The sequence below is a fragment of the Ictidomys tridecemlineatus genome, chromosome 16 (assembly GCF_052094955.1).
Source record: "Ictidomys tridecemlineatus isolate mIctTri1 chromosome 16, mIctTri1.hap1, whole genome shotgun sequence".
Classification (NCBI taxonomy): Eukaryota; Metazoa; Chordata; class Mammalia; order Rodentia; family Sciuridae; genus Ictidomys; species Ictidomys tridecemlineatus.
This window is the reverse complement of record NC_135492.1, coordinates 42298217-42323600: the sequence shown is the minus strand read 5'-3', so window position 1 is coordinate 42323600 and position 25384 is coordinate 42298217. Positions and strand designations below refer to the sequence as shown.

General features: G+C 46.9%; 1 protein-coding gene across 1 annotated transcript in view; it reads left to right on the top strand.

Annotated features, from left to right (window-relative positions):
* The window catches only part of Lmcd1 (LIM and cysteine rich domains 1), a 57621-nt gene that overhangs the window by 20681 nt on the left and 11556 nt on the right, over positions 1-25384 (top strand). Inside the window, exons 2-4 of the mRNA XM_005333845.4 lie at positions 7267-7355; positions 12155-12410; positions 20527-20859. Of these exons, the coding sequence (XP_005333902.2) occupies positions 7267-7355; positions 12155-12410; positions 20527-20859 (678 nt within the window). The remainder of the gene's footprint in view (positions 1-7266; positions 7356-12154; positions 12411-20526; positions 20860-25384) is intronic.

Here is a 25384-nt window from a genome sequence, read left to right as displayed (position 1 = left end):
CTTCCTCTCTTCATCTTTTGACAGACATTTAGATTGTTTCCATATCTTGGCAGTTGTGAATCAGGTTGCAATAAAAAATGGGTGTGTGGATGTACAGATCTCTCTTTTTTAAAAAAAAGTTTCAATTCCTTTGGAGATAGATAAATATAGATATTCATCCAGACGTGGGATTGCTTCATTGTGTCTTCTGTTTTTAATATTTTGAGGAACCTCATACTGTTTTCTATAATGGCTGTGCCAATTTATATTCCCACCCACAGTGTCTAAGAGTTCAGGAGAGTGAGTTATTGAGCTAATGAGCTGGGAGCCTTACAGTCCAGTTGGAGCAGCCAAGGGAACCCAATGGTTCCCAAACTTATCTCACACTGGAATCTCCTGGAGAGCTTCCCAAAGTACAGATGCCTGTGATCAACCCTCAGAGATTGAGGCTAACTTAGCCCGGAGTTGAGCCTGGGTTTAGAGGTAACTGAAGTTACCCCAAGGGATTCCAATGTGCAGAGAAATTTGAGGACCATGGGTGTAGCCCCCTTGTCCTGCACCAGAAGCACTGGCTTCCCCGGAGAGGTTGGCAGGACTGTGAAATGTCAGGCTTATCTCAGACTTGAGGAATCAAAATGTGCATTGGAACTAGATCCCAGGTTGATCTTTCTGTTAATCAGAGAGTCTGATTAACTGAAGAAGGGCTATGCTCCATACATACCCAGACCAGGCCACATCTCCTTAGTAAGGTACAGCCTCTTGGCACCCTGTTTTTATCCTCCTGACACTGTCTGCCCTTGTAATTTTTGTAAGTTATTTGAGGAAAAAAGCCTGAGACCCCAACATATCTAGAAAAACAATTTCTTGACATGGCACTAAAGTGCATTATGTTAAATTATATTAAAATGTAGATTTCAGAATTCAGATACCCTGTTCACACTCAACTCAAGTACTTTAGTTTGAACCCTGGGAACCTCAATGAATTAGGAAAAACAGCTCCGTACCGGTTCTTCCCAGGCTTTCCTGGTTTCAGTGCTAAGTTCTCCATGTGAGATGCTACACAGACTTAGCAAAACCAGGACAGTCAGGTACCCTCCAGGTGACTCGTGTGCAAGTTGGGGATACTAATAATAATAATATCATGTTCTCAAACTTCCGTTGCATATCAAAATCACCTGGAGGACTTGAACAGAGACAGCTGGGCTCCACTGCTGTGAATGATTTCCTAGTTCTAGGGTGACACCTAGGATTCTGCAATGCTCTCAGGCTCCCAGGTACTGCTACAGCGGCTGCTGGGGGACCACACCTTGGGTTCCAAGGCTGCACACCCACCTCAAATGTAGCATGTACGTGAGCTTGGGCTTAGCAAGAAGCCTGGAAAACCACAAATCCTAGTTCAGTGGTGTCCCAGTATCTGCAGGGGAGTGTTCCAGGACCCATTAGACAGCAAAATCTGCAGAGGCTCAAGTCCCTTTCATAAAATGGATTAGTATTGGGGCTGGGGTTGTGGCTCAGTGGTAGAGCACTTGCCTAGCATGTGCAAGGCCCTGGGTTTGATCCCCAGCACCACATAAAAATAAATAAGTGAAATAAAGGTATTTTGCCCAACTACAACTAAAAAATAAATATTAAAAAATAGGGTTTAGTGTTTGCACATGACCTTCGCACATTCTCCCATACACTTTAAATCATCTCTAGATGACTTACTGAACTTAATACAATGTAAATGCTACCTAATAAGTTGTTACACTGTATCATTTAAGGAATTTGACAAGAGGAAAAAAAAGTCTGCCCATGTTCAGTACAGACAAAATTTTTTTTTTTTTGTAATATTTTTGATCCAAGGTTGGTTGAAGGTGTGATTGTGGAAACTGCCGGGGTGGAGAGCTGATTGTACTTGTTTTACAGATGCTATTTCTTTTTATTATGGAAAAGATGGGACTTAAGTTGGTCCCTAAAGGATTATAGGATTGTGGCACTGTGAGGTTTACGTAAGCCAGAGCAAAAAGCTGGTGTTTTCCCTGAAGACTTTAAGAGACCCAGATGATTAGAGAGAGAATCCAGATAGAATCAGGAGATATCATGGGAATAGAAATAGATAAATTTGGACAGGTGAGGTGCACTCTATCAGGGAATCCTAATGACATTTAACCCCATGATCCTACCACTTGAAAAGTGATCCAGCCCAACTTCCAAATGAAATGGACACTAGTATCTTTAATATAGACAAACTATTAACAGTTAGGAATCAAACCAGAAATGACTCTTTTCTGGTTATTTTGGGTGTTGTTCTAATTTTTATAATTTCTAGGAAGGAACTTTCAACATGTAGTCCCCTAAGCCACTGTCCAAGGAATACTCCTAACTTTGCCCCTGTTCCTTGCATCCCCAGGACTCACCCATCTGATTTAAGTCCTCTGACATGATTCAGTTTGGTGACATCAGATGAACCCACATCCTATCTACTTGAGTCCCCCAAAAAACTGTCAGAACATTTCTTTTTCTGCCTCTCAGGAGAAAGGACAGAGAAGGTGCTACATTTCAAGACTACTTTTTTGGAGGGGCGGGGCAGGGGGTTAAGCTACTAAGTATTGAACCCAGAGGCACTTGACCATGGAGCTATATTCCTAGTCCTTTTGATTTTTTTTAACTCTGAGACAGGGTCTCGCTGATTTGCTTAGGGCCTTGTTAAGTTGCTGAGGCAGGCCTTGAACTTGTGATCCTCCTCCCTCAGCCTCCCCAGTCACTAGGATTAAAGGTGTACATCATCACACTCAAGAATTAATGGTTCCTTTTAAGCTCATCTCAGTCAACTACTGGGAGATGCTGGGGGGCCCGTGTCTGCTCTCTGGCAAGAAACATAGCGTCCACATCAGAGAAAGCCACTAACAGTGGGTCTTGCTTGGAATACTACATCTGGCTGATTTTTTCCCTTCCTCAATAAATAAGATCATCATTTTTCTCTTCACTGAACACAGTTGGGCCTGACTCCTGGATAAATGGCATGCAATGAATAAATGACTATTTATTGTGTTAAACAGCCCCAAACTGGCTGCAAGTGTGGCTTGATGGCCCAATCTATTTCTCCTTGTAAGGCCATTTATTTTTCTCACCTACAGACTTCTATTGGCATGGAAGCTGTCCCATTAGCAGGATGTATGCTAGGACCAACTCTCTGCTTCCTATACCCACATTTAGTTTAAGGATCTGGCCCAAATAGGCTGGATCTCCTGACTGTCACTTGCCTGACTCCACTGAGCTTTCTCAGTGTTTGGGGGATTTGTAATATTGATTTTATTCAGGTGGATGAGTAGTACATCACTACCGGGACAAAGGCTAGAGACAACTTTGGGTTTTTTTTTTTTTTTTTTTTTTTTTGCTTTTATAAAAATCTAGCCAGAGAGGCAAAACTTATATACAGGGAGAAAAATATTGAAATATTGTCTAACTGGAGTGTGCAGTTAGAAAACAACTTCCTCTGAAGTTCCTTAGAAAACTAAAGCTGGGGCTGGGCTTGTGGCTCAGTGGTAGAACACTTGCCCCAGCACTTGTGAGGCACTGGGTTTGACCCTCAGCACCACATAAAAATAAATTAATAAAATAAAGGTATTGTGTCCATCCACAACTAAAAAAAAATATTTAAAAAATATAAAGCTGGGGTGGGGGGGATGCTTTGAGAGCATTAAGTTCAGGGATTCTCAAACCATTTTTCACAAGCAGTAACAACAGCAATAATAAACACCAAGTGCATAGTAAGTGTGTGCTAAGTACTTTCCTTCATGTAACCTTCAAAGGAAGGCTGGGTTCCTGTCACCTCCATGACACAGTGAGAACACAGAAAATCACCAAGTCTAGTCACTGGCTCAGCCAGAGCAGAAACCCTGAGCAGCCTGGTACCAGAGCCTGGGTCTGCCCACTTGAAACAGCTGCCTGCTCTCCACCTCTCTCCTTGCTTCTAGAAGTACAGGCTGGCACCCCAAAGGTTGAGAAGCCATTGCTCAGCTAATGCTGCCAGTTTTATTTGCTGGTGTAATCCTCCCTCCCATCTGCAACCAGGAATCACTTTGTAACATCTCACAAACTAAGCATCCTGCCAGGGAGAAAAAGAAACAATTTTACACTGTTGGTGGGATTGTAAATGAGTACAACTACTATGGACATCAGTATGGGGGTTCCTCAAAAGACGAGGCATGCAACCACCACAGAACCCAGCTCTACCACTCCTCAGTATTTATCCTGAAGAATTAAAGTCATCGGACAACAGTGGTGCACGCACGCACCCATGTTTATAGCAGCACAATTCACAACAGCCAAACTGTGGGACCAGCCTAGGTGTCCATCAATAAATGAATGGTTAAAGAAAATGTGATACAGATATACCACAGAGTTTTAGTCAGCCATAACGAAAAACAAAAGTATATCATTTGCAGGAAAATGGACTGAACTTGACAACACTATGTTAAGTGAAATAAGCCAAACTCAGAAGGTTAAGGGTCATGTTTTCTCTTGTATTCAGAAGCTAGAGAAGAAATAGGAAGAGGAAGGTGAGGGGAATCTCATGAAACTCAAAGGGAAATCAGTAGAGGAAAGGACCAAGGGGAGGGAAAAGGGGAAATACCGGGGAATGATGTTAGCCAAATTATATTGTGAGATTGTGTGCCTGTACGGCTACGTAACAACAAATCCCAACATGATGTACAACAGTCATGCTCCAATAAAAAAAAATATGGAAAAACATCATAAAAATGCATACTAAAAATAATAGATAAGTCGATGGATTAGAGGTGAGCATCCCTTCAGATTAGAATTAGGCAAATCCGAACCAGGCCAGTTTTCTCATTTTATGAAGTTCTAGTTTGGGCCAAGATGTGCCTTTGCCTTCAGTTGCAGAGCTAATAAATGCCAGTGCCGGCCCTGGAGGCTGGTGCCCTGCATCATGGGCTGAGGGCCTGCAGTACCACCCTCCTTGCCTCACTCTTGCTCAATCAAACCCTGAGGCAGCGGAGGGCAGCAATCCAGGCCAAGCATCAGGACCCATCCCCTCCTAGGAGGACGACTCAGTGCCTCCTCTTGGAACAACAACTGTGCTCAGGCAAGCCAGGGGCTGGGCCGCACAAAATGCTTCCAGGTCTCTTCTGTTATGAAGCTTTATTTGTAAATGAGGTAATTCCCAAAGTAACTTGGGAATCTCTCAAGGATTAAGTGTAGAAAGATCTATGCATTTCAATGAGTAGAATTCAAGGTGCCAAGAAGAAGAGGTGGAAGCTCATAACACTAGATTCCAAAGGCTTTGGAAAACAAGACTCTTGTATTTTAATGGTGGATGGACACAATGCCTTTATTTTATTTATTTTTATGTGGTACTTCACACATTCTAGGCAAGTGCTCTACCACTGGGCCACAACCCCAGCCCTTAGGGAGTAAAATTCTGCCTATGAATGGAGGCTCCCCCACTTAGGGCAATGAGGAGTTAGTGGGTTGTTTTGTTTTGTTTTGTTTCTTTGTACTGGAGATGAAATCCAGGAGTACTCTACACTGAGCCACATCCACAGCCCCTTTTTATTTTTTATTTTGAGACAGGGCCTCACTATGTTGCTTCGGGCCTCACTAAATTGCTGAGGCTGGCCTCAAACATGTGATCCTTCTGCCTCAGCCTCCGGAGTTGCTAGAATTACAGGTGTGCACCACCAGGCCCAGCTTTTTTAAGTTATTAATTCTCATGTTTAATGTGGATCTAATACTGAGACAAGCATGAACACACTCTACTCCAGATATGTGCAGTGTGGGTCTTGCTCCCTAAAGCCTGAATGTGCACAACAGAAGAGCGCAGCATGATACATGGCACAGTCAGCAGGTAGCCAGTAGGGGTGTCCAGCTTGACATTATCATGGGGAGTCTTAGGGTACAGAAAAGAAGTACTGTGAAGGGTAACAGTTCTTACATCTCTCTCTGGATTCTAGCACTGACCATGAGGAAGGCTTCATGAATTTCACAGCATGCTTTTTATCCCCTTTCAAAGCAAACCCAATAAAGTAGTGTTGCAAAGAGCATGCTCAGATCGCCATACCCCTCCCACTGTACCTTTTTGCTACTGTTTGGCCCTTGCCTGTTCTCTGTCCTCTGCGGGCATCTTCTGGTCTCCTCTTCTGCCTGTTCATTTGCATAGACCAAATCCAAAGTCACGTCAAGAAGTCTCCCTGATCCTCCCTGTATGGATTTATTGACACCTTTCTCTGCACTTCTGAAGTCTATGTGCAAACTAATAGTGGTTACCATTTCTCGTGCCTAATATGATCTGGTATTTCATGTATTATTATCTCTAAACCCATTGGATAGGTGAAGAAACAGAGGCTCAGTTTTTCCAACACCGTGCAACCAATAAGCTACATGCAACCCAAAAGCTAGATTCGCATTCTGGTATCTCAGTCTTTGAAGCCTGTAGCTTGCAAGAGGAGAAGCCTCCCTTCTTCCTCCTCAGGGCTTCCAAGGTGACAAGTATGTTTCCCTCTTCGCTTCCCCCTAGACTGTGAGTTGCTCTAGGGCACCCCTGAAGCTTATGTTATATCTCCTGCACCTGGTACACAGTAGATGCTCAATAAATGGCAGCAGCACATGCAGGTCTACCCTTTTTAGCAAGCTTCTTTGTGAGGCTGCTTGTTTAAGACCCCATTCAGGTCCAAACCTAGCAGCAGCAGCAGCAGCAGGCAAACGCACTTTGATCAAACCTGTGGTGTGCATTGTTCTCCTTCCAAAGGAGATTTTTATGGTAAATGCTCGGGAGATTTTTCAGTGTGTTAACAAAATACTTAAGGTTTGCTCTAAGCCATAAACATTTGGCAGCATGTATACTTAGGCCTGTAGCTCTGGTTTAATCAATTCTATTGACAAATCAGAAGTAAATGGGGAAGAGGAGGCACTGGGTGGGAAGATGTCATTCCGGTGACAAGTGGATCGAGGAGTGGGCGGGTGGGTGAGCAGCAGATGGTCACTCACGGCACAGCCTTTCCAGCCAGGCTTGGTGTTCGGGGACTGTCCCGGAGCCTGGGAATGAGCACCAGTTGCAATTTTCTTGGGAGGAGCCTCACCCTTCACACTTGCCTGCCCTGTGGCCCTGTTCCCAGCTGGTCTTCCCTCTCCCTGGTAAACAGCTAGTGATGGCTTATTGATCTGGTGTCCTCTGAACCCCGTTCAGTCCTTTTGCTGGCATGCCAAGACTTTCAGAGGTCAAGCATCTCCAGTCCAAGATGTCCGGGAGGAAAACACCCTCTTTTCTCTCTCCTTTTCCAGATGTCCCTGGGCCAGCAGCAGGCGGCACGAAGCGTGACTTGTCTGAGATGTAAGGGGATGTGTTCAGGCTTCGAGCCACATTCATGGAGGTAATAGATTTTGTTGGGGGGACCCTGCCTGCCTTCACTTCTTGCCTGTTCCTTCTGGTGGTTCTCTGCTGGGACGGCTTAGGGTGCACTGCTTGTTGGGGAAGGATGGCTGGGGAGGGAAGGTTCTCCTGCCTGTCCCAATTCAGGAACAAGAAAAAAAGCCTTGGGGAACAAAGATCTGAAGGGGGAGCTTAGTTTCAAGGGGTGAGGCCACCGAGCCCAGCCCAGCAAGGATTGATCTGGGAAGATGGGGCCAGGGAGACTTAGAGGGTAGGGCTGCCTGCCCTGGGGCTTGGTGGAGGGGATTAATCTCACTGACTCCATTACACCATCATTCTGGTTGGTAAGTTTGGGTCTATGAGTGGCCCCCGCAGGAAGTAAAAGCCATTCTGCCCACAGAACTTCAAAACCAGGACCTGGTATTCACATGTGTGCAGGAGGACCCACAGGATCCAGCTGGGTTTGCAGAGTTTTTTCTTTCTTTTCACCAAAGATTCTGACAACATGGGTGAGGTTGCCATATTGCAGAAGGCCCCAGTGGTATTCATTTCAGTATCTATAGGGATGGAGTTGTGCAGGGCACAGCCTGTGTGACCGCCTGCAGCCCTGAGAGAGGGAGGCTAAGCTCTGCGAAAGATGGTAACAAGCAAGGAGTTTCTGTGATCAAAGCCATCATGTCACCTTGGACACTGGGTGGAGGAATCAACATTTACAAGGTGTTTCCTCAAAGAGGCTGTTGAAATGAGCTGAGTGAAATCTTCCCAGTTGAAATAACCCTGAGCGGCAGATGTTATTCTCTCCATTCAGCAGATCAGGATCCTGTGGGTGGTGGATGGGGAGACAGGAACTCAATGGCAGGATTTGAATTCAGGTCTTCAATATGGTGGACTAGGAGCTTTCCAAGCAGGAGGCCATCTGTGGACTGCATTCCTGGAGAGCCCTCTAGGTCTTCTGATGGAAAAGGTCTTCAAGGTCATCTCATCCTGGCTCACATTCCTTGAAAAAATTTCCTCCTACAACTAAAACATCCCAGGAGGGGACAGAGCCCTGCATTTCCATTTTGGCCATTTGGGCTCTTCCTGATCTTGAAAAAAAATCAGCTTACATATCATCTCAACGCCACTGGTACCAAAGCTTCTTTCCTCAGGGTCTCAGACAAGGTTCAGTTCTTTTCAGCTCCGTGAGGAAGGCTAGGAAGTCTCTTTGTACAGTTCTTGGAATAGATGGAGAATGTTCCCCAAATTACAGCCAGCAAGTGAATTGAATCCTGCTTTCCCTCATCTCAGGGATTCGTCCTGAGTGGCCTGTTACCTACCATCTAAAAACAGTCTTTTAATGCATTTCATCAGCTCTTCCAAAGGTTTATGCAAGAATAGTTCTTGACTCTGTTCCTCATGGCTGGAAGAAGTCTGTTGTTTAAATCTGTGGCCTCCTTACCCTGGAAACGATTCGGACATCAAGTGAATCTGTCTTTGGAATATACAGATGGCATCTTGTGGGTCCTGAATATCAAGATGGTCTATTGGTTGCTACCACCGTAGTAGTAGGCACCTGAATTCCACCCTTATTGAAGTCGTGATATCCATACAACCTTAGTTGGGAGACGCTGTCAAACATTTTCATATTGTCAGTTGTTTGAAAGAGATTTCAATAGCTCAGTTTCCAGCCAGCCTGGTTTAGAAGGGAAGCCTCTTGGCTGGTCATCACAGGATGGGATTCAATCCCAGGTTGTGGATGAAGATTGCAGATTTCAAACACTACCGAGGTTCTTTGGGGATGTGTCTGTGTCCCTTACAGTCTGGGCGGCTGCAAAGACCAAGGGTGGGGTGGGAGGAGAGTCTTCCTCATTGCTTGGTCACGTGAAGAGCATGAAGAAAAGGAGAAATCAGGTGGACACAGTCTCAAAGAATGTGGCAGATTTGTTAACATTTTCCCACTTGAAACGGTTTTGCATCCCCATTGTCTCCAATAGAGTCCTGGGATTCTACCTTAACCAAAACAGCAAAGGGCGGTTTCCTCTTCCAGTTTCATGCAGGGAAGATATGGGGAAGAGAAGAGGGTCACAGAGGACACAGAGGACTTGGTATCCAGGCTACTCCCGTGTCCCTCCACCCTGGGCTTTCCTTTGCTTCCCTTTTTCCTCCTCCTCTCCCTCCCAATTCCGTTGCTTTCACTGTCACATGTAAAGCTCTAGTGCTAGCCATCACCTGCACTCTTAGAGAATTAGTCTCTGCCCAGCTCCTCCAAGGAGAGGGAAGAGTATAATATGGATCATGAATAAAATTTCCCTTCTGGGAATGGTGGCACACACCTGTAATCCCAGTGGCTCGGGAGGCTGAAGCAGGAGGATCCCAAGTTCAAGGCCAGCTTCAGCAACTTAGCGAGGCCCTAAACAATTTAGTGACATCCTGTCTCAAAATAAAAAATAAAAAGGATTGGGGATGTGGCTCAATGGTAAAGTACCTCTGGCTTAAATCCTCACTACCAAAAAAAATCAACCAACCAACCAAACAAACAAACAAAAAAACCAACATTCCCTATTCTGTACAACAAGCAAACCCTTCTTAAGAGACCCAAAAGGAAAGACTTCTCTTGTTTGTCCTGCAGCACCCTTAGGGTCATTTCCCTTTTGAACTGCTGGAAGGAAGCCTTGAAATTGATGGTTTTAGCATTTCTCACATTGCAGTCTGCTGAATGTGAACTTGGGCTGCAAGCTTCTCAAATAGCACCAAAATGCCACCCTGCATAGTGGTGTATTAAAGACAGGGAGCAGTAGCCTTTCACAAAGAAAGATGTTTAACCTACTCGAACCCACACTTCTACAAACTCATAACCACCTAGCACTCAGCCCTTATGTAGGTGCAACCCAGTCACACCCTGGGGAGCTGGCTGGGGCCAGCAAAACTATCCCAGGTCTCACGCAACTCGGTCATAGCCCAACCCATCCTACTTTCAGTTTTTTCCATATGCTTTTCGCTTTCTTTCAGTCCTCAAGCTCCTTAAAGATTGCAGTTAAATGAAGCCTTCCCAACCCTAGCCCTATTGCCAATTTAAGCCTGATAATTCCTTGTCGTCGGAGATCATGCTTCATACTGTAGGAGGTTTTGCAGCATCCAGGGCTCCTGTCTGCTAGATGCCATTAACACCCTTTGTTCCTCATTATGGCATGGGCTACGTGGGCTACATGGCCCCTGAGGAACAGAACTGATCTAGGTTGGGGAACTTCACTGATGTGGACCATCCATGCAAGCAAGCCTCCGTCAGCCCCACAATTGGTATTTGTGATATATGACCAAACATATTAATTTGCTGGGTAAAGGAGAGCCCCCGGGGCTGGTTTGCTGTGACCCAACTGCAGCAAAGCTCCCTTATTTAGTCCTTCATTGTCCCCACAGCTGCTCTTGACATTGCTTACTTTGCTTAACAAGCTCTTAAATCGCATGCTTTTTTTTTTTTTTTTTAAATCAGAGCATTTGAGACACAACACAGCACATTTATGGTGACAGGCCCATAGAAGGAGAGCACCTTTGCCCTCACACTATGCAATTCTGGATTTCTCAACTTTAACACCATGACACAAAGCAGCCACTCTTTAATTGTCAGAAAGAAGCATCAGACTTTCAAGGCAATTTGAACCTTCCCCGAGATGTCTTTTCTTCTCCCAGACTCCTGCCACAGTCTTCCCAGTGAACAGAGCATCAGTCTCCCAACTGGAGGGAGTCTCTCAGCTCATCTCTCCCTTAGCCTCCTTTGCACATGTTGGTTGGCTGTTTTGATACTCAAGATTGAACCCGGGGGTGCTTTACCATTGGCTTACATCCCCAGCCCTTTTTATTTTTTTTATTTTGAGACAGCGTCTTGCTAGGTTGCTAAGGGTTTCAGTAAATTCGAAGCTGAATCTAGCCTCCAACTTGAGGCTCTCCTGCCTCAGCCTCCCAAGCCACTGGGATTACAGATATTAGCCACCGCACCTGGCTGTCATCACATTTCTTAAAGAAAATTTCCACTAGAGTCTCACTTTAGTGTGCGTGCTGAAGAGTTTGAAAGTTGCTGGAGGTCTGGGGCTCATGAATAATAGGAGACCATTTTCAAAACAAATTTTTTTTTTGTAGTTGTAGATGGCTAGCATGCTTTATTTTATTTGTTTTCATTTTTTTTAATGTGATGCTAAGGATACAACACAGTGCCTCACATGGGCTAGGCAAGCCACTGAGCTACAGTCCCAGCCTGAGAGACCAATTCTTCAGAGGAGGGGTTAATAAACTTTCTTATAAATGTTCAGATAGTAAATATTTTAGGCTTTGGGGGTCACGTAATCTCTACTGTAACTACTCAAGTCTACCATTCCAACCCCAAATCAGCCTCAGTAACATGCAAGTGAATGATCACAACTGTATTCCAATAAAACTTTATTTATACAAAGCAAGTTGTGGGCCAGGTTCAGGTCCAGGAATGCACAGACTTTAGCCTAACAGCATCTCAAATGAATGAATTAGCCTTTGCCATGGCAACCACCAGGAGGAAAATGGGCTACTCTTCTTACCAGCAAATTTGGACTGCAAAGCTTCACAACATTCACACCCCACGTTCCCACAAACAGACTGACAGAGGGGTGTTTCCCAAACACAAATCCAAATCCCAAAGGCCTTTTTGTCTCAGGTTATGGCTTCTCTGCTGCTAGCCTTTTCCAGGTACTACTGTTAAGCTTGGCGCTTGCTTTCAAAAGGGTAGATGCTGTGCCAAGGGGAGACTCTGCTTCTCTTTCCCAGAGGTTGATGTCACTTGTCCCCACTCCCCAGGAAAATATGCAAGTCGTGCAAATGCAGTCAGGAGGACCACTGCCTAAGCTCCGACCTGGAAGATGACCGGAAAATTGGCCGCCTGCTGATGGACTCCAAGTACTCCTCCCTCACCGCCCGGGTGAAAGGTGGGGACGGCATCCGGATTTACAAGAGGAACCGGATGATCATGACCAACCCCATCGCCACCGGGAAAGATCCCACTTTTGATACCATCACCTATGAGTGGGCTCCCCCAGGAGTCACCCAGAAACTGGTAAGACAGCTGTTTCCAATCAAATGGCTGTTTTCCTGCCCTTGTAAATAGGAGCTGTGTTGAGGGTTCCTGAATTTCATAGATGAGGGGGCCAGAGGGCAAGGTTGCCAAATGGCAGGACCAGCTTTGGTTTCAACTCTGTTCCTACCCCATGTCATACTGAAGTCAAGGATGTCTGGGCCTCAGTTTTCCTCATCAGTGTAATAGGTAGAGGCATCCGTATGAACTCTGAAGGGCCTTCCAGCTGTAACACAGGGGCACTCATTGTCCCATTAGGGGCTCTTTACTTCTGAACAGGAAATTTTAAAATTCTCTGAGTGCTTATCTCTATCTGTGAGGTGTTCGCAGCATTGTGGCCTGAGATATGCCCTCCACAAGCAAGAAGTAGTCATCATGTGGGAGCTTAGGAAAGGACTCTCCAGGGGACTCAACCCGTAGTCCCCTTCAAGAACCAGAGCACCCAAGTGGTGCTTCTCAAATGTCCACATCCACATATATCATCTGGGGAGCTCATGAAAATACATCCAGTAGGTTTAGGTCCCGTCCTGAGATTCTGCAGTCCTGACAAACTCCCAGGTGATGCTGAGGCTGCTGATCCCCAGACCTCTCCGGGAACAGCAAAAGGCCACATGATTTCTACAAAGGAATGAGATTCAAAAGTGTTCACTAGGCTGGGTGGGGTGGTGCAGGCTGTGTAACTCCAGTGGCTCAGGAAACTGAGGCAGGATTGCAAGTTCAAAGCCAGCCTCAGCAACTTAGTGAGACCCTGTCTCAAAATAAAAAAAAAATAAATAAAAAGGGCTGGGGATGTGGCTCAGTGGGTAAGTGCCCATGGTTCAATTCTTGGGACTTTAAAAAAAAAAAAAAAGACTCAACAATTTGAGAGATGTGAGTCTGACATTTTCTTAAATCTTTCTGGGAGGAAAAGAAGAGGCTTTGAAGTCCTGCATGTTCTATCCCTGCCTGCTTCTTCCACGGCTCCTCCACAGTGACTTCCTCTCTCCAGTTCTAGAACTTATTTTTCTCACTTGCTTTTCCCTTTGCTTGAAAAGTCCTTTCCCTGCTCTTTGAATGGCCAAGTTCTTTCCAAGACAAGCAGGGGTCAAGCAGGCCTTCCCTAAATGCCCAATTTACAGTGGATGTGGCCCATTCTCGGGGCTTGCTCCCTTAGAAGCTTACATTATAAACTGTAATGATCTTGTGCATCCCTCAGTGCTTCGTTTAGCCCCTATTCTCCAACCTGGAGTGAGGCAAAGTGCCTGAGGGCATGCATCCTGTCACACCAGGACATCCCCACAACTAATACAGTACAGGTGTATTAGCCAGCTTTCCATTGCTACAACAAAATACCTGAGATGATCATGTTACAGAGAGAAAAGGTTCATTTTGGCTCACAGTTTTGCAGATTTGAGTCCCTGATTGATTGACTTTGTTGATTTGGAGCCTGAAGATCATGGTGACAGTGTGGTAGTGCAAGACCACTCACTTTATGATCCAGAGAGAAAAGAGAGAGAGAAAAAAGAGACCAGGATCCCATAGTCCCTTCCATGGCATGTCCCCAGTTACCTAAAGACCTCCCAACAGGCTCCTCCTCTTAAAGGTCCATGAGTCCTGAGAGCATGATTCTGGGGATGAAGCCTTTAATATAGGTCTCTGGGTGACCTTCAAGGTGTAAACCTCAGCAGCAGGGTACGTGGTAGGTGTATTGTTGGAAGGTCACCCTCCAGCCAGCGATATTCCAAACCACTTCCCAAAGCCCCTTAAGATGGGTGCACGATGAAAACAGTACAGAAATTAAGAATAAATGGTGGAAAGTGTTGAAAGCATCTTGACCTCCAAGTGATCACGGGAAAACTCATCTCAGTGACCCCCCTGGGGCCTCATGGGGCATGAGCCACATTCTAATCACAAGCAGTGAAACCACACACCATTCTACAGTGAGCAGGAAAACCAAACAGGCCATGATCCTTCACCGGAAGGAGTTTGAAAAGCACAGTTCTGTCCCTCAGGGGAGGGTGGAGGAGTCTTCCTAGAGTGAAGAGAAGCTGAGTTGCTTTTTCTTTTTTCTTTTAATATATTTTTTAGTTGTAGATGGACACAATACCTTTATTTTGTTTATTTTTATGTGGTGCCGGGGACTGAACCCAGTGCCCCACACGTGCTAGGCAAGCGCTCTACCGGTGGGCCACAACCCCAGCCCCTGCTTTTTTTCTTTTTTAACTGCACTCTGAAAAGCATGAAGCACGATTTAGAAGAATGCTTAAGCATTCATGAGCTCACTGTTCACCCCCCTGCAAGGTGGGAATTGTCCTACATGTGAGGAAGCAAAGAATAAATCACTGGCCTTTGCAAGTCTGTGGGGCTTAGGCAGGGGCTGATCCCCAAACCTAGAGGGTGGCATTGGAGCAATAGCAGAAGCAGGCCAGGCCAGGCCAGGTGGCTCGGAACACGGGCCCGCTCCCGCTCCCCGTCTAGGTGAGGTATCAAGTGGCTCTCCAACATGTCAGTGGAAACCAAGCAAGCAGCTCATAAAAGAGCTGGCTGTAGGTGTCAGGAACTGGCTGGTGAAAACCCCGAACGCCTCGGCCCCAGTGTGATCAGGGCTAGGCGTGTTGAGGCAGTGATTAATGCCAGCTCGTAAAACCACACGGCTATAAAGAGCCCCTCTGTGTGCCGGGCCTCTGCTCTGCCGGGGCAAGGCTCATGTCTGAAACTGGCCAATTCTCCCTTCCCGCTACCTCTTCCAACTTTTTTTTCCCCCCCTAATTACCAAGTGATGGGGACAGATTATGTTTTGGAAATGGAACAGAACCTTGCTGTCTGTCGGCCCTCCCGACCAGAAGGCAGGCCAGAGAAATCCATCAGCCTCAGAAGCTGGAAACAATAAGCCTAACTGCTCTTTGTTTATTGAGGATTTACTTTGTGCCAGCTTCTATGCTAAGAGCCTTCTGCATACCACCTCATCTAATTTCCCAGCTCTGGTAGAAGGTACTGCCATGACCCTCATCTATGAGGTGGTAACAGAGGCTCAGGAGATAACTAGTCAAATGCTCCGCCCGTGATTTAAATGACACAGTCAGCCCTTGAGCTCCAGCCTCCCTGCCTCCCAAACTCAGTGCTTCCTCATTGGACCATGGGGAGAGCTCACAGGTGGGAGGTGAGGCAGGAAGGAACAAGTCCCTGGGTGAGCATTTTTAGGGAAGGTTTTCAAGAAAAAGAAGGAGCTTGAGAGGGTCTGACGAGCTCACAGGATTTGGGGAGAGGCAAGAGGGAGAAGGTGAAGGTAGCCAGCCTCTACTGAACATTTTGCAAATGTACCTCATGACCAACCACCAATCCCCCTGTGCTGAGTACGATGCTATAGACCCATTTCACAGAGGAGCAACCAGAGGCTCGTGAAGAGCCTACGTCAGGGTGGCACTGATTTCACACCTCACCCTCTGCTCCCATACCCGTGGCAGGCATTTGTGGCCTCGGGATCCTTCTTAACACCAGAGTTCCAGGTAGCCGGAACTGACTGGGGTTGACATGTGCCAAGAAACCCAGTGACCGTCGTTAGCTGACAACAGGAGAATCAGGCAGAGCACACAGACTCAGGACTGATGTGACCTACTGACCAAACTGAAATATAGGGCCCCTTGTCACTTTCCTCTTAGCATTGTGATATGTCCCCTTACACAGAGAGATTCTGGACACCTCTCCACCCTAAATGTCCCAACCAGATTGCAGAGGACCAGATACCACACATCCCTGGGAAAAATTTAAACTTGAAGCAATCTTTCCAACTGGTCTGAGGAAACACCTCTTGCTAAAGACTTTGGGCCCATGAGGTCAGCTTCTTAGCGATCCGCTTACAGTGTCACAGCAGCACCAGGCAGCTGCTGGGACCCAGAGCTCTGTCCCTAACATCCCCTTCCCAAGTCCCTGCCAATCAATAATTGCCTGAAGGGATGTATGGAGGGAGACCCTGAGATCCTCAGCCATGATCCCGTAGCAATGTCTGCATGGGTGTGAAAGGTACTGAGGACAGGAGTCTCAGACCAGCCAGGCAGGGCCAGTGGCAGTTAGATGCGTGACCTTGACAAGGCAAAGACAAGCAGCCAGCCCTCAGCTGGGGGTTTGAGCTGCACCAGGAACACTGGGCCCTGAGAAGGAAATCTCCCTTTCTTCGGGCCCCAGCCAGGAACTCATCTGCAGCTACAGACACCCAGGGCCACACGGAGCTGTGAATAGACACTGTGAGTGCAACGTTCAAGAAATGGTTTGGCTGTCTGGGCCACTGCTCCAGGCTTCCTAACACAGTTTATTTATAAAGCTGAGCATGGTGGGGTGTGTATCCTTAAAGGTCAGAAAAACAGACACATTCAGGAAATTGACAATCCTGGCCCAGGTGGCATAGCAGAGGGGCATGAGACCCAAGCTGCTGATTTCAAGACTGTCTCTGTCACATATTAGCTGTGTGGCTTTGGGAAGGTTACATACCCTTTCTGAGCTCCAGTTTTCCAAGGAGTAGCAATAGCTCTTCCTCCAAGGTTGCCCTGAGAATTAAATGGGTAAACATATGTAAAGCACTTGGGAAGTGCCTGAAACAGATTATGATCTACCACTGGATCCTTCCCTGGGCTGTGGATTTGAGTCAGCAGTGTTGCTGTTCTTTGTTGTGATGGATCCAGAGAAAAGGCCACCAGCTTCTCACAGTGCTCAGAACCCTAATGATCAGGCAGTTTACCCTGAACTTGGCAGATGGGGAAATTAAGGCCCAGAGGATTAGATACTTACTCAGTTTGACACAGAGAAGAGCAGAAGGACTTGATGTGAACTCAGAGTTAATGACACCCTCACCCCCACCCCAGGGCTTTGTCCCCTGCCCTGGCTGTGTCCTGGAAAAGTAATTGGGAGTACACAGATGCTCCTGGGATTGATTAACTGGTATACTGTGAGCCCTCAGGGCTAAGAGTGAGCAACCCTCCATCTGACTCCCACAGGGACCCAGAGCACCTGCCTCTCTGCTTCTAAGAATGTTCCTCTCCAGAATTCATTCATTAGGAAATCTGGCAAGTACCAGGCTCTGGACTCATACCTGCCTCACTCCCAGATTCTTTCCCCCTTTGTATTGGTCAGCTTTCTGTTACTGTAACAGACACTTGAGATAATTAATTTATACAGGCAAAAAGGTTGTTTGGGCTCATGATTTTGGAGGTTCTAGTCCATGATCGCTTTGGGCAGGACATCATGGTAGAACTTGGCAGAGCAAAACCACTCAACTCACCTGGGCCAGGAGGCTCAAGAGAGTAAGGAGGAGGCAAGCCTTCTACAATCCCCTTCAAGGACATGCCCTCAATAACCTAAACCCCTCCCACTAGGCTCCGCCTCTTAAAGGTTCCACCACCTCCCAAGAGCTCCATGCTGGGACACTGAAGACCCAAACTATACCATCCCTGTGCTCTAAAATCAGGCAACATTGAGGACTGTTCTTGATGGACTTTAGTTGAATTTTCATGTTGATTCCCCCAGTTCCAAAATAAGTCCAGCCCCAGGTGATGAGATATGGGCAGGCAGGATCACAGAGGAGCAATGTGGCTGCTCTCACCTGTGTGACAGGAATCGGGCCACCTGGTGGTGAGGTTTAGACTCAAGGCCAGGTGCAGAAATGGGAAAGCACCATCCAGGATAAATATTCTGCCTCCTGGTCTCTCATACTGTGACCTCAGACCTTCATCTTCCCTGCAGCATCTCATCCCTGGGATTCATCAAGGGAAAGATTTAAAATACACACACACACACACCCTAAAGCTAAATCAGACAGTTGTCTGTGAACACATTAATATATTTATTATTCCGATAAATACCAGTCATTTCAATATGCAAATGTTATTGAGTTGAGACGTTGTGGATTCTGCTCTGAGAAGGTGTCTTTGCATATTTTAAAATTAATAAACCGTGAAATACCTTATGCCCATAATGATCTAATTACACTTTTCTAAGAAAAGCAATTTTAAACTGGATTGCCTTTTATTCCCTTTAATTAGGAGCATTGCCCTTGAGGTAAATGAAGTAAAAAATATCCTTCTTTGAAAGAAACAAGATCCATACTGCAGAGCCAGCAAATCGAAATGAACCCCTACTTGGATGGTACTAGTCTCATGAAGAACATGAATCTGTGGCTACAGCCTGGGACAGAATGAGAGCTCATTTAGAACCTTGTTGGCTGTTAATAAAATTCACACTCCTTCCTAGGGAATCTCCATTTTGAAATAAGACGTTTTCCAACATGCAAATTCCCGAACCCCACAGCTTTCCTACTAAACTGAGGCCTTGGCCGGGGAATCTGCATTTAATTTTTCACATGGTTCCCAAACACTGTGTCTCTTGAGGAAAAACCAATTTGAAGGGTGTCCCTGGTACCTCTGACTACAGTGACAGACTTTAAAAAGGTAGAAAAGACACAGAGAGGAAGGTAAAGGAAGGGGAAAATCAATAATGCACCCAGTGTAGATGCTCTATTACCGAACCCCCTCAACCACCCTAGGTTTCATGATCCTTGTTTTTACAGTTGAGGAACCTGGGCACAGACCGGGTGTGAGGTGGCTGTAGTCACACAGCAGGCATGTCTAGAACTGGGATTTTGGTTCAGGACAGGCCATCTTTAGAACCTTCCCTCTTGCCTTTGGGAGTGGTCCCCTTAGAGGGTGAACTTGAACATACCAGGAATGGTTAAGGAAGAGGGAGTGGCCAAAGCATATGGTACTGAGCGTAAGAAGGGGCAAGAGGAAAGAAGGGTTTTCCTTTCTCCAGGAAGGGCACCTCTAGGAGCAGAGGCAGAAATTAAGGACATCAATCGTGGGATGAGTGACAAGACAGTCCTGGGGGGGTATGGATTACATGACATCGCTTAATAACACACGACTGTAATTATTATACTGGAAGAGTTTCCTCTTTTGACTACTGTCCATCCAGCGATACCAGAAAACAGGCTTTAAAGCAGCAACTTGAAGACAGGAACAAAAGTTGTGATCATAATTGTTACCATTGTTTGCAAGTCAGAGAACAAAGCAAAATGGTCTTTATTGACCGTTCTAATGAGAATATAAAGGAGTAGACATAGATTCCTTTCTCTTCCCAGGGCCATCCAAAAATGAAAGCTACAGCTCCAATTTGGGAAGAATAAATAATAAAATGCTACTAGTTACTATTAGCAGTGGAGAAGTGGCTAGATAGTGAGCAGATGGAGTATAAATTAACAGAGGCAAAGAAGGTTTTCTTTCTCACCTGACCACACCCTCACCAAGAGCAAGATCTAGAACGTTTTCTACACACGAGACAGCTCCCGAGACTGATAGCTCAATGGTGGAGTGATTGCCTATCTTGTGTGAGGTCCTGGGTTCCATCCCCACCACCACAAAATAAATAAGCTATTCTGTCCCCCATAGTGTGAACATGGTCTATTGTAATCATCAGAAAACCAAAACCTACTGATAGAGGACTTCCATCCTTCCTTCCTTCCTCCCCCCTTTCTTCCTTCCTTCTTTTCTTTGTGGGTACCAGGGATTGAACCTAGGGGTGCTTAACCACTGAGCCACATCCCCAGCCCTTTTAATTTATTTTTTATTTTGAGACTGGGTCTCACTAAGCTGTTTAGGCTTCAAGTTACTGAGGCTGGCAATCCTCATGCTTTCAGCCTCCCAAGTCCCCAGGGTTGGGGGCATGCGTCACCACACCCAGGTATAAATGCTAACTCTCAGTCCGGCGTGCATTTAGTAAAGGCGGGCATCCCGAAGTTACAACTTGGTGAACTCTGAGACAGACTTCCACAGTTCCATGTCACCAGCAGTCAGATGCACAATATTTCTTAGACACACAAGTTAGAAGATGCACGTTTCTTGTACGATTCTTTCATCTGTTTCCTAACTGTTGATGACAGACAGGTAGGTATTGCTTTTGTCATTTGAAAAAAAAAAAAAAGCTACATTAAATTAAAAGATAAAGACTGTGCATGCTTAGTCACCAAGAACACTGAAAGACACTGCATTTGGCACTTTAGGTGGCTTCTGACATAGCTTCTCTGACTGCTGGAGCCCCATCCACGTGACACTGTCTCTTCCTCCCCCTCCCCCAGGGCCTACAGTACATGGAACTCATCCCCAAGGAGAAGCAGCCGGTGACAGGCACCGAGGGTGCCTACTACCGCCGCCGCCAGCTCATGCACCAGCTCCCCATCTATGACCAGGACCCCTCTCGCTGCCGCGGACTCTTGGAGAATGAGCTGAAAGTGATGGAAGAATTTGTCAAGCAGTATAAGAGCGAGGCCCTGGGTGTGGGAGAAGTGGCCCTCCCGGGCCAGGGCGGCTTGCCCAAGGAGGAGGGGAAGCAGCAGGAAAAGCCAGAGGGCACAGAGGCCGCGCCCACCACCAACGGCAGCCTGGGCGACCCGTCCAAGGAGGTGGAATACGTGAGTGTCCCCTTGCCTCTGGCCTGGCTGAAGTGACCAAGGCGCAGGGCTGCAGGGCCAGGGCCCCCTCGTGCCACACTGTTCATGCAACCATTTGTACCTTCATTCATTTAGCAGGTAGTTGGTGCTCGTCTACTCTGTCCCAGGTGCTATCCCACGGGAAATAATACAAGGTCACAGTCCACGGGAAGGTGACTGCTATAGCTTAAAGAAAGGGCATCTAACCGAGTTTGGGGATGAGAGTAAACTTCAAGACGTTGATGAGGCACAAGCTGGTGTTGAAGGATAACTAGCAGCCAGCCGGGCTCGGTGGCACATGCCTATCATCCCAGTGGCTCAGGAGGCCGAGGCAGGAGGGTCGCGAGTTCAAAGCCAGTCTCAGCAATTTAGTGAGGACCTAAGCAACTCAGCGAGCCCCTGTCTCTAAATAATATACAAAAAAGGACTGAGGATGTGGCTGGCTCCATGGTAAAGCGCCCTGGGTTCAATTCCTGGTACAAAAAAACAGAGAGAGAATAACTTGGAGAAGGCTTGGAGCCACCCAAGTCTTCAGGTTTTGAGGGGACAGTGTGTGCCCCCTTAAGGAGGTTAACGTGAAAAAAAAATCATCAGTTCAAGAGATGAGTCAGAGGATTAAAAGCAGTCTCCTGTTCTCATGTGACACAGCATGGCGTGCAAGGGGAACGGGGGACGTGAGGCTGGGGAGGTCAGTAAGTAGGAACTTCCTGGAGAGTCATGCTCTCCATTTATCTGTCAATCAAATTCTGGTTAACTTGTGTTATCTGCCAAGCCTCAGGGAGTCAGACAGACAAACAGAGGACACTGTCCCCATGTTGGAGAAACCCATGGATCGTAAGGGTCACAGGCAGATTTTCAGTCAGAGAGTGCACAGGAGCCCAGTTCTGTTTTAGAAAGTGTTCTCTAAGAGCAAGGAGCAGAAGTGCTACTGGAAAGTGAGGCACTGGGGGATGTTTGGAGAACCCAGTGTTCAGGAGATGAAAACCTCATAGATTTGTCTGTATTTTATGGGGCATGGGGTGCTGGGGATTGAACTCAGAGGCACTTGGCCACAGAGCCACATCCCCAGCCCTTTTTTGTATTTTATTGAAAGAGACAGGGTCTCACTGAGTTGCTTAGTGCCTCACTTTTGCTGAGGCTGGCTTTGAACTTGCAGTCCCCCTGCCTCAGTCTCCCAAACCCTGGGACTACAGGCATGCACCACAAATGCGTCCAGCCTGATTTGTCTGAAACTGAGGCAAAAGGACAAGCTGAGACCACATGGGGCTAATGGACATTCACTTCACGTCCAGCCCCTAGTGCCCCTCACATCTTTTAAGTTCTTTCCACCCATCAGCCTTGTGGCCTTATCTTTCCCTATTTGAGATAAAAGTTCCAACTCACAGGGTCCTCATCACCTTTTTCCCTGGGACCAGGCTGAGAGCCGTGATCCAACCACCCAGGGAAATGTCCACCAGACGATGCCATTGCTGGAACCAGAGAGAGCAGGACACTGTCTCCCCTGAGTGCCCTCTATCTCCAGCCTCCATGTCGTTAGCAGGATCAAGGATTGCCATCCAAGAACTGTGGCCTCAGAATGCTGTAGCCAAGGATTCTAAGATGAAAGAACAAAATTTGTCTCTTCCACTACAGATTTGGCCATGATATTTAAAGACCCATTTCTCAGGAGGTCCTGAGCCCTTTAAAAAAAATTAGCTCCAGTTACCACATTTTGTAAACTGGTCTTTCCTCATCCCACCCCAGTTCTGCCCTCTGTCCACCCTCGGAATAGCTGTCTGTTTGTAAGGCATAATTCCAGAGAATTCCATGTTGGAAGGAAACTTTTTTGAGGCTGTCATGATCTTCCAAGTTGCCATTCCCAGGAGAGAAAGGCTGATCTGAGAGCAGATCTTACTATCACATGAGCTCCCCTCATTTGTTCAGCGTAGAACTGGGGCACAGGTGGCCTGGGATTCCGGGTCCTTGCCTACAGCTAACTTTAGAAAATACTTGTGATACTTCAGAATTGCTTAAATAACAGTGCTAGACAATGAATGCCAGAGTTAGAAAAATAAGCAGAGAATTGCCAGGTGCAGTGGTTCATGCTTATTATTCCAGTGACTCGGGAGGCTGAGGCAGGAGGATCACAAGTTGGAGGCCAGCCTCAGCAACTTAGGGAGACTCTGTCTCAAAATGAAAAAGAAAAAGGGCTGGGGATGTGGTTCAATGGTAAAGTGCTCCTGGGTTCAAACCCTAGAACCAAAAAGAAAAAAAAAAAGAGAGAAAAAGCAGGGAATCCAAAGGAAGCAGTTATTAGTTGGCCTGGGCTGGGCTGGGCTGTCTATAGAAGATAGACTTCTCCTTTCTTGTCCTAACCACAATGTGAACTCAACACCCAATTATGTGATTAGGGGGCTGATGTCTGTCACCCCCTCAAGATACTGAGGTCTTGTTCATCTCTGTATCTGCAGTAGGTGTCACAGATGTAGATAGCAGATGCTCAGAAAAACATGTGCTCCTCAGATGAATAAAATCAGTCGCAGATAGGAACACTAGGAAGCCTCCCTCTCTTTCTCTCTCATGCCCCACTGTGTCCTACTCAGGGGCCCTGGGTGGCATCTCCATCTCTTTGTCTTTTGGCAACCATGAGAGGGCTTGTCATACCCAGGCAGGGAACCTGCAGCTCAGCCAGGTTAGCCACTTGCTGATGATGAGCCATAGGCTCCAATTCAGGCTCCAATTCCAACCTTTCTGCTTCGCCAGGGATTGGAGGGTCCAGTAGCCCTGGGGAAGCCTGGCAGGGCCTCCAACCACACAAGGGCAGGCGTGTGTCTGACAGCGTTTATGTTCTGGGGTCACAGCAGCATTTGGTGTCCCTCACAGTCCAGCCAACTGAGGAATCTGAGAGCCTTTTATCTGCTTGCCAAGAACAGCAGGGCTTCCTGCCCCACCCAGTTCTGGCCCCCACGTGATGTCCTGGGACCTGGGAGCATCAGAGGGCTGCAGGGCCACAGAACTGCTGGCTGCCCCTGCTCTTTGCACCTTCTCACCCCAGTCTGGTCCAGAGGTCCTCACCCTCTCCCAAGCCCTCCGCTCTCCCCTTCCTCCCAATGAGTGAGGTTGACAGGCACCTGCACAGTGTGGGTGACAGTCTGAATACTCTGACTTGTAACGGCTCCTCCGAGTTATTTCCCTGCATTCAGAGAGCTTTGTGGATGGTTTTTTTTCCCCCTTGGAAATGAAATATACAGATTTCCTGGGCATGGTTGTTTTGCCCAGGAATTTCCGCCCTTCCGCACACCCCAAACTTGTAACTGAAGAAAGGGGACAGAAAGCCAGAACAGAGCATTGAATGTAATCTCCATTCTGCAGTGTTTCTCCTTCCTGCCAGGGGCCTGTCCCCACCTTGCCCCTTACTACATCATCTCAGGCCAAGGGATTGTCCCAAAGAGAAACTGAGGAGAGTAAACTGAGAGAAGCAAAGATATTCGCAGGGCTCCAAGCTCCCTGCTGGGCCATGGAGAACAGCCCTGGATCCTGTTTCTCCATCTCCCACAAAAAATGCAAACGGAGGGCTGGGCGGGAACAGGAGGCCCTGGCCCCCACCCCTCCTGCCACAGGGCTGATTCTCAGATGGAAACTTACAGCAGCTGGCAGCTCAGCCCAACTCCAGCCCCAACAGAGGGACATATTTGTGGGCAAGGGACTTCCAAGTCTTTGTCCGAGCAGATGTTTGGCTTGTGGGCTCTGCGGGTTGAATGACAGGCGTTCCTGCCAGCCCCACTGGGGAATCTGAAATCACCCCACCCACTTTGTGAGCCACTTCTTTCTGAGCTGGAGGGCAGGGGGATGAGAGGTGCAGAGACAAACCTGGTGGGCACTCAGCCAGAGGGATCCCTGGAACCCTCTCTTCTCCCACCCACAACCCAGGTACCATGGACCTGGGAGCCCTCTGCAAAATCACCATGGTTACCAAGTTCTCAGCATCGCCCTCCCTTTCTTTCTTTCTAGTGGAGGTATTTTAATGACATTCAAAGGAGGTCTTTTTTCCAAAGAAAATTTCCTTTATCCCATTTTTTTTAATGCTCTAAATACTTTTCCATATTTCCAGGTGGCTTCCAGAAGCATCTTTTTTTCTCCTTTCTTTTTCTGAGTAGCTACATAATATTCCATTGACTAAAACAAGGATTGCAGACTTAGCACTAAAGCTGCCGCCGGTGGTATCTAGACAGACGACTGTAGCTGTGTTCCAATAAAGTTTTATTTATAAAAACAGGCAAGGAGATGGATTTGGTCCATGGAGGTGATCATGAAGGTGATAATGGTGATGATGATGATGATGGTGGTGGTGATGATGATCATGATGATAGGGTAGTGGTGGTGATAGTGATGATGGTCTTGATGGTGATGATGATGATGGTGAGAATAACTGTGATGGTGATGATGATAATGATAGTGATGAAGTGGTGATGGTGATTATGATGGTGATGGTGATGTTGGTGCTGATTATGATGTCATCACCTGCCAT